Below are 15,018 nucleotides of genomic sequence, written 5' to 3' on the forward strand. Positions count from 1 at the left end.
TTGGGTTCAATCAAGTATCCTGAGCGGCATCAGGTGAACGTCTTGTTGGTCTTACCATAAAAAAATTGTAGAAGCTTTCGGTGCTCGATTTTTTTTTCAAACAGCTTTTTTGAATGTTTTGTAGTCTATGTATCGTTGATAGCGATTATTAAAAATGATATATTGTGTGGATATTAAGCGACTTCTTTCAGACGGAAAAAGAAATGTAACAGGTTAGGAACACCTCATAAAAATTAGGTACTATTAATCTTTTTATTTAAATAATATATGATTTAATAGTATATTACGCTACAATGGCAGAAAGTTTGACATTCTGTTTCTTCTGTTTGAACAGTGTTATTTTCCCAAAATTTATGAACGATGCGTGACTCGAAACCGTGCCTCTCGGGTTTCCCAATAATTTCATATCAGGAAATTGAGTTGAGATGTCGCTCTTGCAAATCTAAACAATTTATTTTCTTCTTCTGTTTGACATGATGAGGTTTCGAATCAAAGATTTCAAACTTTTGCCCGTGTGGTGTATACTGTTTTTTTTTATAGCAGCCGGTCGTAAGTACGCAAAAATGCACTAAAAATAATCGATGCCGGCCGTGCGGCTCGAGTTAAGTGATAGACGATCTTGTTGTTGTACCAATGCACAAAGACTTTCGAATCTAAAATTGACGCCGAAGACACGTATTTAAACCGAGGTATAAAGAAAAAATGATTTCATAATGATATGTGACTTTAAATCTTTTGTAGGTCCGGTGTTTATAGTTGGTGACGATAGATATATTTGATATCGCTTAAAGCTTTTAAAATGTAAAGTTGAATGACAAATGGTTTTAAATACTTTGTAGGTGTGGTGTTATAGTAAGTAACAATAAATATTTTGTATTGTTTAAAGCCACGCACGAGTAAAAAAAGAAGGACTCCGCGCCGTGATATTAGCAAGTGAAGCACCGTTATGCTAGTGTGTGTGCGGATACGGGGTTTACTAGTTCCACAATTTTTTCTCCCTTAAATAATCATATATACTTATAAAGTAACGTTTTTAACCTTTTTCACAACGCACGACGACATTTTTAAAATATTTTATTGAGACGCAAACTGATCTGTCACAGACGATGACAATTCTCATAATGGCCGTCAATCGGCCTACATAGTGTAAGTGTGTGCGTGGGTCTATGTAGTTACAAGTTAATCGGCTTGTTTTGGTGCTACACTGTTATGTGAGGTGACACGGAGTCCTTATTTTTTTACCAGTCCGTGTTTAAAGCCATATAACATGTAAAGTTGAATGAGCAAAAGCTTGCTATAACTTTTGGGTGATATAGATGATATGTACTATTTGTAATTTTTTTATTCAAATAAAAAACTAGTGCTCTCGCTTCTAATCCAGTTATTTCGGTGATTCGGGAAAAATCGCTCAACAATGGTTTTTGTATTTAAAGTGACGCATGTTTGCATGCTAGCTAACAAGACATCTATGTTCCCACGCTGTCGTATCATAATATTATTTGACTACCGTCATTTTGTCTGTTTTTGTATTGTCACTAAAATACGATTGACTATTATGTACTATCCTTTTAAAATCAGTATGTTGTCTATAAAAATATACTAAATATCTTATAAATAATACGTAATTTAAAAGTTGTATAACGTTTGAATTTTTAGTTTTCAGCTTTGAAGGATGCCCCAGAGAAGACAAACAGTTTCCTCGACCGATTAGACTCCTTCTGGGAGAGTATCATGTCCAAGTTGCGTGTTGATCCAGAGTTGTTCCCGGAGAGAAAGCATCGACTCACTGCCATTTACTCTAAGGATAAGGAATATTTGTAAGTTATTTCATATTAAAAAAACATGCTTGAATAACATCATTTTTAAGATAAACAGATGAAACGATAAAGATGCGAGAAGAATTAAAAAAGTGACGATGCGAACTAAAAGTTCACATGATGGTAAGCGATACGCCCTGCCTATTACAATGCAGTGCCGCTTACAATTTTGGACATACGAGGTTAAGTCTCACGAAACCGAATCATAATAATCCTTGGAACATTACTGCTTCACGACAGAAAAGGCGCCGCTGTAAAATATACAAATTGAGTACATAGTACCCCGTGCCCGAATTTGTATGAATTGAACAAAAAAAAAATAAGTAATCACCATTAAACACATACTAAAACTTTCTCCGAAACACGCTGCTTCACGTGGTATGAGTAAACTGAAAAAATTCTATTAGTATAAGGGATTTAAATAATAAATAAGAAATGATAAATAAAAACAAGGAGACAGATTAACAATGTAATTTAAATATGTACAGCTGTTAACAATCGTAACTACTAAAATTTTATCCAAATATAATTTTCTGTAATAATCTGAAGCTAATATTTCAAATAGTATCAATAAATAACCAATTTCTTCTTTTCCTTCACAGATTTGACACGTCATCCGATTGCTTCTGGACGCCGTCAATTCGTTCTAGAATAGTCCAGTTTATTCTGGACAGGAAGAAGTTCTCGGAGACCAGTACCGACGACTTCGCGTTCGGCGTGGCCAGACTCATTGACAATAATGTTTATAGTGCGGCCTATCCGCTGCACGATGTGAGTATCTTCGAAACATCGAAAACATTACCTCAAGAATACTTCTGATTGGTCAATTGCGTCCAGAATTGAACTATTGTCGCGCCTAGTATACTTTAGTTATTTCCATAGTATTATGTCCTATGGTATATTGCTGTGGGGCAACGCTGCCGATATTAATACAATATCTGTGCTGCAGAAGAGGGCTATTCGCGCTATTTATAACCTAGGTCCTAGAGAATCATTGAGAGCAAAATTCAAAGAAATTAACATCTTGACTGTTGCTTCTCAATATATTCTTGATAATGTAATGTATGTTCATAGGCACATAAGTGAATTTGCCAGAAACTGTCATAAACATAATGTTAACACCCGGAACAGACATAAACTGATGATGCCTACTACTCGGCTAAGTCGAGTTAGTAAGTCTTTTGTGGGGCGATGTATATGCTTTTATAACAAGATCCCAGAAAATGTTCAAAACAATAATATTACGTTATTCAAAAGAATTGTTAAAAAACGTTTGTGCGGTAAAGGTTACTATAACATAAATGACTTTCTTATTGATACCACAGATTCGGAAAGGAGCGACGGCCCTCAGGCTATTGCCTGAGGGCGGTCGCTCCTTTCCACTCTCCTCCTCTGGGCGCTCCATTGTTTAATAAAATAATAAGTTTAATTGTACAATGTTACTTTGTAAATGTTACTTTAATTCTAAAACATATTTTTGATGAAAAAGAAAGCCCGCTGAGTTTGTTGCGCCCATTCTTCTCAGGCCTGAGGCATTCATTTTGGAATGGGTGGTAGTTTTTTTTTGACTTTCAATAAGTGATTTCACATCCTATTTTGAATATAAATATTTGAATTTGTGTTCGCCACTCATATTAACCTATAGCTTGTCGTCAAGCCCTGCCGCATTTACCAACCGCAGTATCTTCTCGCGCGAGTATTACTAACATCATCTGGGAGCCCCTGCTCCCTGTAGTCGCCAAGGATGCTGTTACGCTTATGCATTAGTGGGCCAAAATCGCAGAGGAGATAAAGTCGTCGGCCTCAAGGCAAAATTAAGGAATACTTCTATATTTCTTCTTTGGCCTTGACTTTTCCCGCTACATGGGGTTGGCTTTTCCAATTATGCGACGCCACGTGGGCCGTCGCTGTGCGTCATTTTCCCTAAGACCCGATCCTCATGTCCCTCTGGATATTCGTCAACCAGGTGGTCTGATGTCTTGCTCATTCTCTTTATAGAATACTTCTCATTTGTCAAATTAGAATACTTTACCTAATGAATACTTCTGATTGGTCGAATTATTTTCTGCTTTCCAAGAGGCTCGTGATTACTAACACATTTTTTACGAAGTGTTATCTGCAAGTAAAAAAACCGAGTTTTTTTTGAGGTTGTGCACTGAATCGGCGACGGTCAACAAAGCAAGGTTAATAATACTAATTAACAAAATGTAATTAATAACATTACAGAAATAATAATAATTGTGTATAAATGACTGATAAATTTATCTCTGACTGTTCGCGCTCCGTATGTCAAATTTCCCGAACGAGCGTAACAAAGCCGAGCGTGATAGATTCATTAAAGCTTAATTAAATAGAAATCTAAATAAGTAGGTACTCGAAGTGAAACAGCCGCGTTAAACATGTCGCCTCTCAGGTAACTTGTAGATAACCAGCGAGAAAGTAGTGATTTAGTATTGTAGTAGACATGAAACAACGCGTAAATTTTTTGACAACCTGCAATTATACTAATCAATATTGCATTTTCATGGTAAGGTTTTTTGAACTAAATCATTATTACGTAAACTACGTCTAACAACATATAAACTACACTTGTGCTAAAAAAATGTCTGTTCATATTTGTATAATAATAGTATGCTTTATTTATCCTAAAACAGTTTTTACATTTTGGTATAGTATAAACAAGATTATAAAGTTGCTGCTAATAACTAAGATAGTACAGTTCATTCTTATTGATTTGATACGGATCCATAGAAATATGGAGGATCTTTTCTATCCTGGTCTGTTTTCATCCATTTCTTTCCCGCTTATCGCTAGTATTTTATCGACCCACCCGCTTGGGTGTTCCGAATTGTCTTTTTCCTATCGATACCTTCCGTTGTGCATCTTATGTGCAGTGCAGATATTATGTCCAGCGTCCTGCCATTTTCGATTTAAAGCATTCAAGTAGGTAAGTAGTGTGTAGTTGATGCTGAGTGATGGGTGGAGTAATTTACTGATTATTAAGGTAAATTTTCTTTGAAAACCAAATAACGTTATAACTGACTAATAATTGAGGTCCATTCTCGTTGAAAACTGGATTACGTTATAACTTTCTAATAGTTGAGATCAATTCTCGTTGAAAACTGAATAACGTTAAAACTGACTAATAATTGAGATCAATTCTCGTTGAAAACTGAATAACGTTAAAACTTACTAATAATTGAGATCAATTCTCGTTGAAAACTGAATAACGTTAAAACTGACTAATAATTGAGATCAATTCTCGTTGAAAACTGAATAACGTTAAAACTTACTAATAATTGAGATCAATTCTCGTTGAAAACTGAATAACGTTAAAACTTACTGATAATTGTGGTCCATTCTCGTTGAAAACTGGATAACGTTTTTGGCTAATGTGTTGATTCGTATATAATTATTTTGAAAACTTGTATACACACATTATGCAAATAAATAATAATTATTATTATTATAATTTTTTTTACAGGGTGACCTCAAGACCCCGGGCTCAATGCGTCACCTGTTGTACACGGAATGGGCGAGCGTCTCCACGTGTCTCAAGTATCAACCGTTGGACTATATCAAGGACTATTTTGGTGTTAAGATAGGTATGTAGATGATTAGAATATTGTATATATTTAGTTATTGTAATTTAAGCGTCTGCCTTGTCAGGAAATGGTAAATATTTCCAATGATTAGGCATTTTACCAAAGGGAGTCTGCCTATTTCTGCCGTGAAACAATAATGTGTATTACTGTGTTTCGGTCTGAAGGGCGTCGTAGCTAGTGAAATTACTGGGCCAAGAGACGAGCGCAATTGTAGCACCGTTCAGAATATTTGGGTTTTTCAAATATCCTAAGCGGCACTGCATTGTACCATCTGCTGAACGTCCTGCTCGTCTCATCCCGTAGTGTCACCCTCGACAACTTGTTACACCCCTTCAATATTATTCTATAAGGAGGAAATTAATACAAGTATTAATATAATCAAAGGTCAGAGTATATACCTATAGGCCTACCCTACTAACAAATCCCACATAATACAGTGTAGTCATATGTGTCCAGGTTTGTACTTCGCGTGGCTGGGTTTCTACACCCACATGTTGATACCCGCGTCCATCGTGGGAGTGTTGTGCGTTATTTACTCCGCGGCCACTGTCTACTCCAACCAGCCCAGGTGAGTACTAATAAAGTAACGGTAGAACTAACTGAGTGTGTGTTTGTAATCCTATACAGGATGGTTTATTGAGAAGGGTGGTGATGGCCAAGTCGGAAACTACGAGACTTAGAGGAAAATCGTGAAAGGAGTCATGCCCTCGATTTATAAGAAACCAATAACTGCATATTAATTTTGTCAAAATTTCTTGAACTTTTGACGGAAGTCGACCCGAATGATCTTTCAAAAAAATTACATCCTGTATTATTGAAGCAATGCACTCTGTTGCTGATAAGGATCAATATTTGCAATGACAAGAAAGAAGTAATAGTTATAAAACAAAACAAGAGAATAAATAAAAGGCATTTATTTTCTCAAAATTGATTCCTTTAGAATTCTTTTTGATGTCATTTCTAATAACTACTAGATACAACTACCGCTTCGGAAACAAATGGCGCTCTGAGAGTGAAGAAGCGGCGCAAGAAACTCTTCCAGCATTCTTTTTTTTTGCGCTCTTTTCAAAAAAAATATACAATGTTGTACAGTCATTTCTATCGCTATAAAATAATCACAATCTAGTCCCAGGCTGTCCGATCATTTAGATATTCAGCAGTGGAGTAATAGGATTTACGACAGAGCCATTTTTTTATAAAACATTTAACTTTATTTATAGATAATGCCTCAACAGTGGCTGGGACTTTATTATAGAAGTGTATACATTTACCCTTAAAGCTATTATGTATCTTATGAAGCCTACTAGAATTGGCTACAAGCAATCCCTTATTTCTAATTTAATAATATTAAATATTGTCAAGTATATATACTATAACTAATATTGTTATTGTTCAACAGTGAGGATGTATGCAACTACAACTCTTCCATAAAGATGTGTCCACAATGTGATTACTTCTGTGAGTTCTGGGACCTGCGCGCCACCTGCCTGCAGTCCAGGTTCACCTATCTCTTCGACAACTCCACTACAGTGTTCTTCGCAGTTTTCATGAGTTTCTGGGGTGAGTTGGTATCTGTTATGATTAGAAGTACTCTTTTAGGTTCCTTCTATAGAGAAGTTCAGACTAAATGCCGGTTTCCTATACAGGGTTATTGGTAATTCGACGTATTTCAGTTAGGAAGTGACTATTTGCGATAATTTTAACCCCATATGCATTATGAAAATGTAAACATTTTTTTAGCCATAAGGTTGTTTTAGTATTTTTTTGAAAAAGATTTCAGCAGTTTTTTATTGCAGTTACACTTGCGTTGTATTGCAGGGGCGTGTTTTCTAGAGCTGTGGAAGCGATACTCGGCGGAGATGACGCACCGCTGGGATCTGACCGGGTTCGATGTCTACGAGGAGCACCCTCGCCCGCAGTATCTTGCGCGGCTGGCACATGTCAAACGGACGCAGGTATTTTAAATTACATATCGACTCCCTTTTGCCTTGTGCTTCTCCGGGGCATAAAAAGAATAGGAAAGGCCCAGGCCCAAGGGTGTCGTAAAAGACGACGGCATTTACCAGTGGGAGGCTCCATTGCCGGCTAGATTATAGGTATGACAACGGCGCCGTTTCTTGCCGTGAAGCAGTAATGTGTAAGCGTGTGTTTCGGTCTGAAGGGCGCAGTAGCTAGTGTAAAATTACTGGGCAAATTAGACTTAACATCTTATGTCTCAAGGTGACGAGCGCAACTGAAGCAGTATCTTCAAACGGATATGGCTTGGTGACCTTCAGCTACACCAACAGCTTCTGTCTAAATTTGGCATGAAGAGTAACACGATGATGAGTGGTGATGTACGCCGTAAGGGGACTCCACAGACTTACATTACTGGAGTTGCACTTTATCACATGATGAACCAGGTGATCTCACGGCCATCCCTGCACGGTCATGGTTTTTCAATAGACTCCATCTGTATAATCGCAATGCAAACAAACCCTTACACCGTGGGCGAGGTATTTAAAGCATATTGGTCAGGAAATAATCACCAAATATGTTGTTACTTTACAGTTTACAGCAATCATTTCTGCCTACTGTAGATTTAAACAATTTGTTATTTTGTAAGTGATATCCTGAGGGATGATGGGACTGTTTTTTAAGTGATTCATTATACAAAATTAAATGGAGCCACAACCTGAGACTTGAACAAAATTTACGACCCATGCATACGTTTGGCTCAGTTGGAAAGAGCGCTCGGACGGAACCTGAGAGGTGGCGGGTTCAAGTCCCGCATCGTTCATAAATTTTAGTTACTTCAATTTCTATAATTATTAATCCCAGAAGTGAGGTATATCACTTTAAAAACAACAAATTGATTAGATTTGATAGAGCGACACTTCAAGTCAATTTTCAAATATTGGAGTTAAGCAGGTTAGTAACTGTAAAGTAGATTGGAGCCACAACCTGAGAGTTGAACAAGATATACCACAATTAACGACCTATGCGTACTCGAACGGTTGGCTCAGTTGGTAAGTCGCGGGTTCGAGTCCCGCGTCGTTCATAAAGTTTGCTTACACATTTAATTTGTATAAATTCAACATAATGTTGTCACGCTACAGAAATCGTTTCTACCTACTCTGTATTGATATGGTAAAAAAATATTATTATTAAAACATAAAAATAAAAGATTTGCATCCCGTTCACAAAATTTGCTCCTATGTATGAATGTGTGTGTGTGTGTGTGTGTGTATTATAATATGTTTCAACATCAGTAATAATAGGTAAAATATACAATGTTTGATATATTGTACATTTTTACTTTAATCTTAATTTATATCATAAAAAAATTGTTTATTCATGATCCTAACTCCCATGTTTATGTGGTCGTCCGGCTGAGTACCTGCGGCTAGCATGATGCTAATATAACCTGATCTACATTGAAATTAATGACTTATTTCGCGTGCGATCGCCCGGACTGGAGGCCGGCTAGCTAACTGGTTTTGTTTGTTTATAATCCAATTCACTAGATACAATAACTTCCTTACCTTTAGTTTTTAATATTGTTTTGTATAACTTGCAATGAGTGATTCTCTCCTAACACAGACTATCTAAATCTACCAGGAGAGTTTCATATGCGATTGTAAATGACTGTGTACAAATAAAGAAATTTTGATTTTGATTAAAAAAAATATGGTCTCGAAATAAAAACTTATTACAGAAACGATGTACGGGGCTCCTTTTTTATTGAAGTAGGCGTTACTTTGCGGAAATCCATAATTATCCAAATGATTTGAGTTTTCTTTAGTGTTAATTCCGCCAATATTTGTCTTTAAACAATTCGACACGTGTTTCGCCTCTACACATCCTCAGGATGTGTTGACTCGTCAAAATCTGGCGTCCCTCGTCCTATGAAATGACGCGCTGTGATTGGTCGGCTGTTGTGACGTATTACCTCCGGAAGAGATACGTAACAATGGTGAAGGGACCAAATTTGTTCGTTCATTCAACAATGTAAATACGTTATTTTTGTGTTTTACGATTTCTAATTGTTCTAACACATTCAAGCGAAATCCTTTTTCACATGCATGTACAATATTAAAATTATAATTGTTTCCGAGTGAGTGACCGGTGTAAATATGTTTCGCGAAGTGTGAATTTTCGGGACGATTTTTTTTTATGGAATAGGAGGACAAACGAGCGTACGGGTCACCTGGTGTTAAGTGATCACCGCCGCCCACATTCTCTTGCAACACCAGAGGAATCACAAGAGCGTCGCCGGCCTTTAAGGAAGGTGTATTTTTTTGAAGGTACCCATGTCGTATCGTCCCGGAAACACCGCACAAGGAAGCTCATTCCACAGCTTTGTAGTACGTGGAAGAAAGCTCCTTGAAAACCGCACTGTGGAGGACCGCCACACATCCAGATGGTGGGGATGACATCCTAATTTGTGGCGTGTCGTGTTCTTTTAATCTAATTTCGCCTACTTCAATGTGGTACACCATTCGCCCTACATGCGTTGTCTGTGGCCGGCCAGCTGAACGTGGTGACGGGGCAGCAGGAGCCCATGGTGCCGTTCTGGCGCATGCGGCTGCCGGCCACGCTCATGTCGTTCAGCGTGGTAGTTCTGCTGGTGCTGCTCGCGCTGGCGTCGGTGTTGGCCGTGGTGCTGTATCGAATGTCGCTGCTGGGCGCCGCCATCTTGCGCCACAACGACAACCTGCTCATCACGTACAGCCCCATCATGTTCACCACGGCCACCGCCGCCTGCATCAACCTCGTCTTCATCTGCATCTTCAACTACGTGAGTATGTTTTGTTTCTGACCGATTGATGAAATGACTGAACAAAGAATGACTTATCTATATACAGGGTTACAGGAAATGTCGACCTAGATCCGTTAAGGGCGTGTAGTACACATCATTTCTGAATGATTTCACTATGGAACCCCCCATCCTAAACTTAACCGTTTTCGAGATATTCGAGTTTTAATTTTTTTTTATGAATTGAATATTTTGAATTTTTTTTAAGAGTCTAAAAATTTCAATTCAATAGCCGAAAAATTTTGCATTTTCATAAAAGAAATAAAACTCGAATATCTCGAAAACGGTTAAGTTTAGGATGGGGGGTTCCATAGTGAAATCATTCAGAAATGATGTGTACTACACGCCCTTAACCTGTTGTATCCTACCCCGACGAGAAATAGGCGTGTGCTTGTGTCTTATAAATGTGATTCACAAGTTTGCACATATGCCAGCCCCGCCCCTTCTTTTATGACAAAGTGACGTGTCGAATGACGATACGTCCTGGCCATTACAATGCAGTGCCGCCTAGGACTCTTATTGGAACCCAACATTCTGGGTGGCATCCATTGACGTACTATAAACAATTAGACACCAAATCGCCTTTTTCTTTTATGGAATAGGAGGACAAACGAGCGTACGGGTCACCCGGTGTTAAGTGATCACCGCCGCCCACATTCTCTTGCAACACCAGAGGAATCACAAGAGCGTTGCCGGCCTTTAAGGAAGGTGTATGCGCTTTTTTTGAAGGTACCCATGTCGTATTGTCCCGGAAACACCGCACAAGGAAGCTCATTCCATAGCTTTGTAGTACGAGGGAGAAAGCTCCTTGAAAACCGCACTGTAGAGGACCGCCACTCATCATCATCGGTGGGGATGAAATCCTAACTTGTGGCGTGTCGTGCGAAGGTGGAATTCGGCGGCAGGAATCAGGTTAAACAGCTCTTCGGATGCTTTTCAGCCTTTTGATGTGAAACATCTATAGCCGCACGTAAAACCGATTTCTGGCGTGGCGACACATGCCGTGGCGACGCGTCGCCTTGTCACAGTAATACCGTCCTCAGAGGCAACATCGAATATAACTATTACCGAAGTCACTGATTAAACGAATTAAGTAGTCACGATTTGAAATAAATTCGTAAATTTTTGTATTTAATGAAAATAAATGTTTATTCAATAAATAGACATCGTTATCTGGAAAAAAGTCGTAATATTTTATTTTATCATTATGACATATTTAGTTCCTATCACAATATGTTCTTTTCTGCATATTACTTTTACAAAATAATGTCGATGTTTCACATCTGCCAGGCGTCCCGTAACGGCTCACATTTTTTTTTAAATGTCTGAGCGGCGTTGTATATAACATTAAAACATTCAAATTAACACCTTATTTAGTGGCAGTAATGTTCAAAGTCTTTTGTATAAACTCATTAGAAGGAGTCGAAAGAGACACGAACACGAGGCAAAAACATTGTGTTTTAGCAATTGAAATGTAAAATGATTAAAAACGTCAAGTTTGTTACACAATTTTGTTTATAGGACACTTCTTCACTACCTTACAATTGATAGCCCGCTCAACCCAAGTGAGGGTTATCACTTTAAAAACATAACATAAAGTTTTCTATATTCAGATATACCAGTACCTGGCCGAGTGGTTGACAGAGAAGGAGTTACTCAGAACCCAGACAGAGTTCGACGACTCTTTGACCCTTAAGATATACCTGCTGCAGTTCGTCAACTACTACGGGTCGATATTCTATATCGCATTCTTCAAGGGCAAGTTCGTCGGCAGACCAGGGAATTATGTTCGATTCTTTGGGACAAGGCAGGAAGAGGTGAGCGCCTTTGTTGCTACTGTTTTTTTTGTATATTGACTACTGTCAGACAGACACCTGCCGCCGAATTCCACCTTCGCACGACACGCCACAAATTAGAAAATCATCCCCACCATCTGGATGTATGGCGGTCTACCGCAGTGCGGTTTTCCAGGAGCTTTCTTCCACGTACTACAAAGCTGTGGAATGAGCTTCTTTGTGCGGTGTTTTCGGGACGGTACGACATGGGTACCTTCAAAAAGAGCGCGCACACCTTCCTTAAAGGCCGGCAACGCTCCTGTGACACCTCTGGTGTTGCAAGAGAATGTGGGCGGCGGTGATCACTTAACACCAGGTGTTACCCGTACGCTCGTTTGTCCTCTTTTTCCATAAAAAAGACTCGTGGTTCACTTCAATATCGAAAAAAACAAAGTGACTTACGTATCGCGAGTGTAGGACGAAGCTTGTCATGCACACTAAAGTAATAAACCTGGGCTATTGTCATGCGTTGCCTAACAGCGAGAGCCTTGCTCCATCTGCAAGTATAAATTAACTAAAAATTTTCCATTCAATTCATTTTCGTCCTTCGTTTACCAAACCATATCATCAACATAAAATAAAAACAACATTTCCTTCTAATTAACTATCACATATTTTTATTCAAGATGTGGAATTTCCCGAATCCCTTTCAAATGTCTCTGTTTCTTAATCTGTCGCTCAAAATAATTTTAAATGTTTCTCTTTCTATCGCGTTTATTTTGCTTTAAAATTCTTCTACTGCTTTAAACCTTAGCTGTTATCTGTGACAGCTGTGAAAGCATCGACAAAAATTGAGGTTGACTGGTAACATCTAATTTGACCAATGCACACACACTAACACTCAAGTAGTGAAAGTGATAAATCGCGAGTGTAACACGTAGCTTGTCACGCACACTGAAATAATAAACCTGGCCCGTTTTCATCGTTTTTCTAGCAGCAAGAGGTGCTATTCAAATTCAAATATGTTTATTCAAAATTACTCATTGAAAGTCAAAAACTTCCACCCATTCCAAAAGGTATGCCTCAGACTTGAGAAGAACGGGCGTAACAAACTCAGCGGGCTTATTTTTTTTTTTATAAAAAATATGGTTACAATGTAAAATCCTACAATAAAATTCATCACTTAATAGTCTGTGGGCGGTTGCTCCATTCCCAATCAGTGGTATCATTAAGATTCTTTTATTCTATTATTTAGTTGTATAAATCATCTAAGAGCAAAACTAATTAAAAGTTTAAATTTTCAGTGTTCTCCCGGCGGTTGTTTTCTGGAGCTGTCAATTCAGCTGGCCATCATCATGGTGGGCAAACAGTTCATCAACACGTTCGTGGAAATGATGTTGCCGTATCTGCTTAAGTGGTGGTATATCATACGCACAATTGGCAGGAAAAACACGTACGTACACAGATATTAAAAAACATTGCAATATTCAGGAAATTCTTTGAATATCATATTTACTATCCATTTACCAGTTAATATTTTGCTCTGAAATAAAAATTAAATACTATATGAGAATATAATATAAGTATCTAGTGGACGTAGTAGCACAACTTTTCTATAATAGTTATTTAATTTAACTCGATTGGCTAAGTTCCGAGCTCACTAGGAACATACATAGAGTTGCACTCAGGCCCTTTATAGAGCTGCTCAAATGTCTGGCACTACGCGACGACTGAAAAAACAGGTATTGAGGCTGGATTTAGTGCTCGAATGACGGTCGAGCGTAGCACGTATCCGTACGCGCTACGCTACGCTATGCTACTTGATCGCGCGTGTACAATTGCAGATAAAAATCAATCTATTTTTAACATCTTGTGCGAACTATTTACGTAAACAATTACGGAATAAAAGACGGAGAAGATATTATAGATCGCCTAATTGAAGGAGAAATTTGTGCAATATTTTTGATATTGCCAGAACGCGAATTTTTATTTACGATTTTTGATGACGATGTTACACACGCGCGTACGGTCGGTCGCTGGGTCAGCGTCGCACTGAACCTACAAATTTATCACCATAATGCGTCAGCGGACAGACGTAGGCCGGACCGATAAGTTCGACCGACGATTCTCGTCAGCGCGACGTAGCTCTACGCAGGTAGCAATACAAAGCGTTAATATGTTGTCATAGTTATAACTCCGCTCGTCCAACGTCAGCGCTGACAATCGGCGTCGGTCGAACACTAAATACAGTCTAACAATTGTAAATATTAATTGTAAAAAATTTCATGGGCAATTAATTATTGTGGAAACACTGCAATCTATATCAGATTTATTCTAGCCTTCGCGGAGCCTTCCTACAGCATCTTCCTTAGGCCCTTTTTGGTAGCTATTTATTTATTATAGCTGACCCGGCAAACGTTGTTTTGCCATATAAAGTATAATTCACGCGTTAGTTTTATAAGTAATAAAATATTGCCTATATTATAGCCTGTACATCATTTTGTTCTATTGTCAATAGTTTTTGCAGCGCACGCAAAAATAGGTTTTCGATTTTACACCTTGTGTTACAAAATAGCAATTTTATTACGGATCCCTAATTTTGAAAAAAAAAAACATACTATAGCCTTCCTCGATAAATGGACTACCCAACACTCAAAGAATCATTCAAATCGGACCAGTAGTACCAGAGATTAGCGCGTTCAAACAAACAAACAAACAAACAAACAAACACTGCAGCTTTATATATTAGTATTCATCGGCCAGATTTTGGCTCCTATTTATATGAATAGGCATAAAAGGCATTGATTTTCTCAAATTTGATTCCTTTAGAATTAATTCAATAAACAAATGACGCTCTCAGATAGAATAAGCGTCGCAAAAAACACTCCCAACAGTTTTTTTATTGCGCTCTTTTTAATAAAATACACAATATTGATTGTACTGTCATTGTTTTCGCTAAAAATTATCATAATCTAGTCCCAGGCTTTCCGATCACCTAGATATTCAGCTTTGGAGTAAATAGG

At 38.1% G+C, this 15,018-nt stretch overlaps 1 protein-coding gene across 16 annotated transcripts in view; it reads left to right on the top strand.

Moving 5' to 3' along the window:
• LOC126979382 (anoctamin-1) overlaps positions 1–15,018 on the top strand; it is a 46,272-nt gene that overhangs the window by 19,247 nt on the left and 12,007 nt on the right. For 13 of the 16 annotated variants that reach the window (XM_050828637.1, XM_050828639.1, XM_050828640.1 and 10 more), the window contains 9 exons: positions 1,657–1,817; positions 2,420–2,588; positions 5,302–5,422; positions 5,879–5,990; positions 6,822–6,982; positions 7,241–7,377; positions 9,936–10,202; positions 11,834–12,037; positions 13,300–13,448. In XM_050828637.1, the coding sequence (XP_050684594.1) occupies positions 1,657–1,817; positions 2,420–2,588; positions 5,302–5,422; positions 5,879–5,990; positions 6,822–6,982; positions 7,241–7,377; positions 9,936–10,202; positions 11,834–12,037; positions 13,300–13,448 (1,481 nt within the window). Of the gene's footprint in view, positions 1–1,656; positions 1,818–2,419; positions 2,589–5,301; positions 5,423–5,878; positions 5,991–6,821; positions 6,983–7,240; positions 7,378–9,935; positions 10,203–11,833; positions 12,038–13,299; positions 13,449–15,018 lie in introns of those variants that run through there. The other 3 variants (XM_050828650.1, XM_050828652.1, XM_050828653.1) reach the window with 3 other exon arrangements.

This window comes from Leptidea sinapis, chromosome 3, assembly GCF_905404315.1.
Source record: "Leptidea sinapis chromosome 3, ilLepSina1.1, whole genome shotgun sequence".
Lineage (NCBI taxonomy): Eukaryota > Metazoa > Arthropoda > Insecta > Lepidoptera > Pieridae > Leptidea > Leptidea sinapis.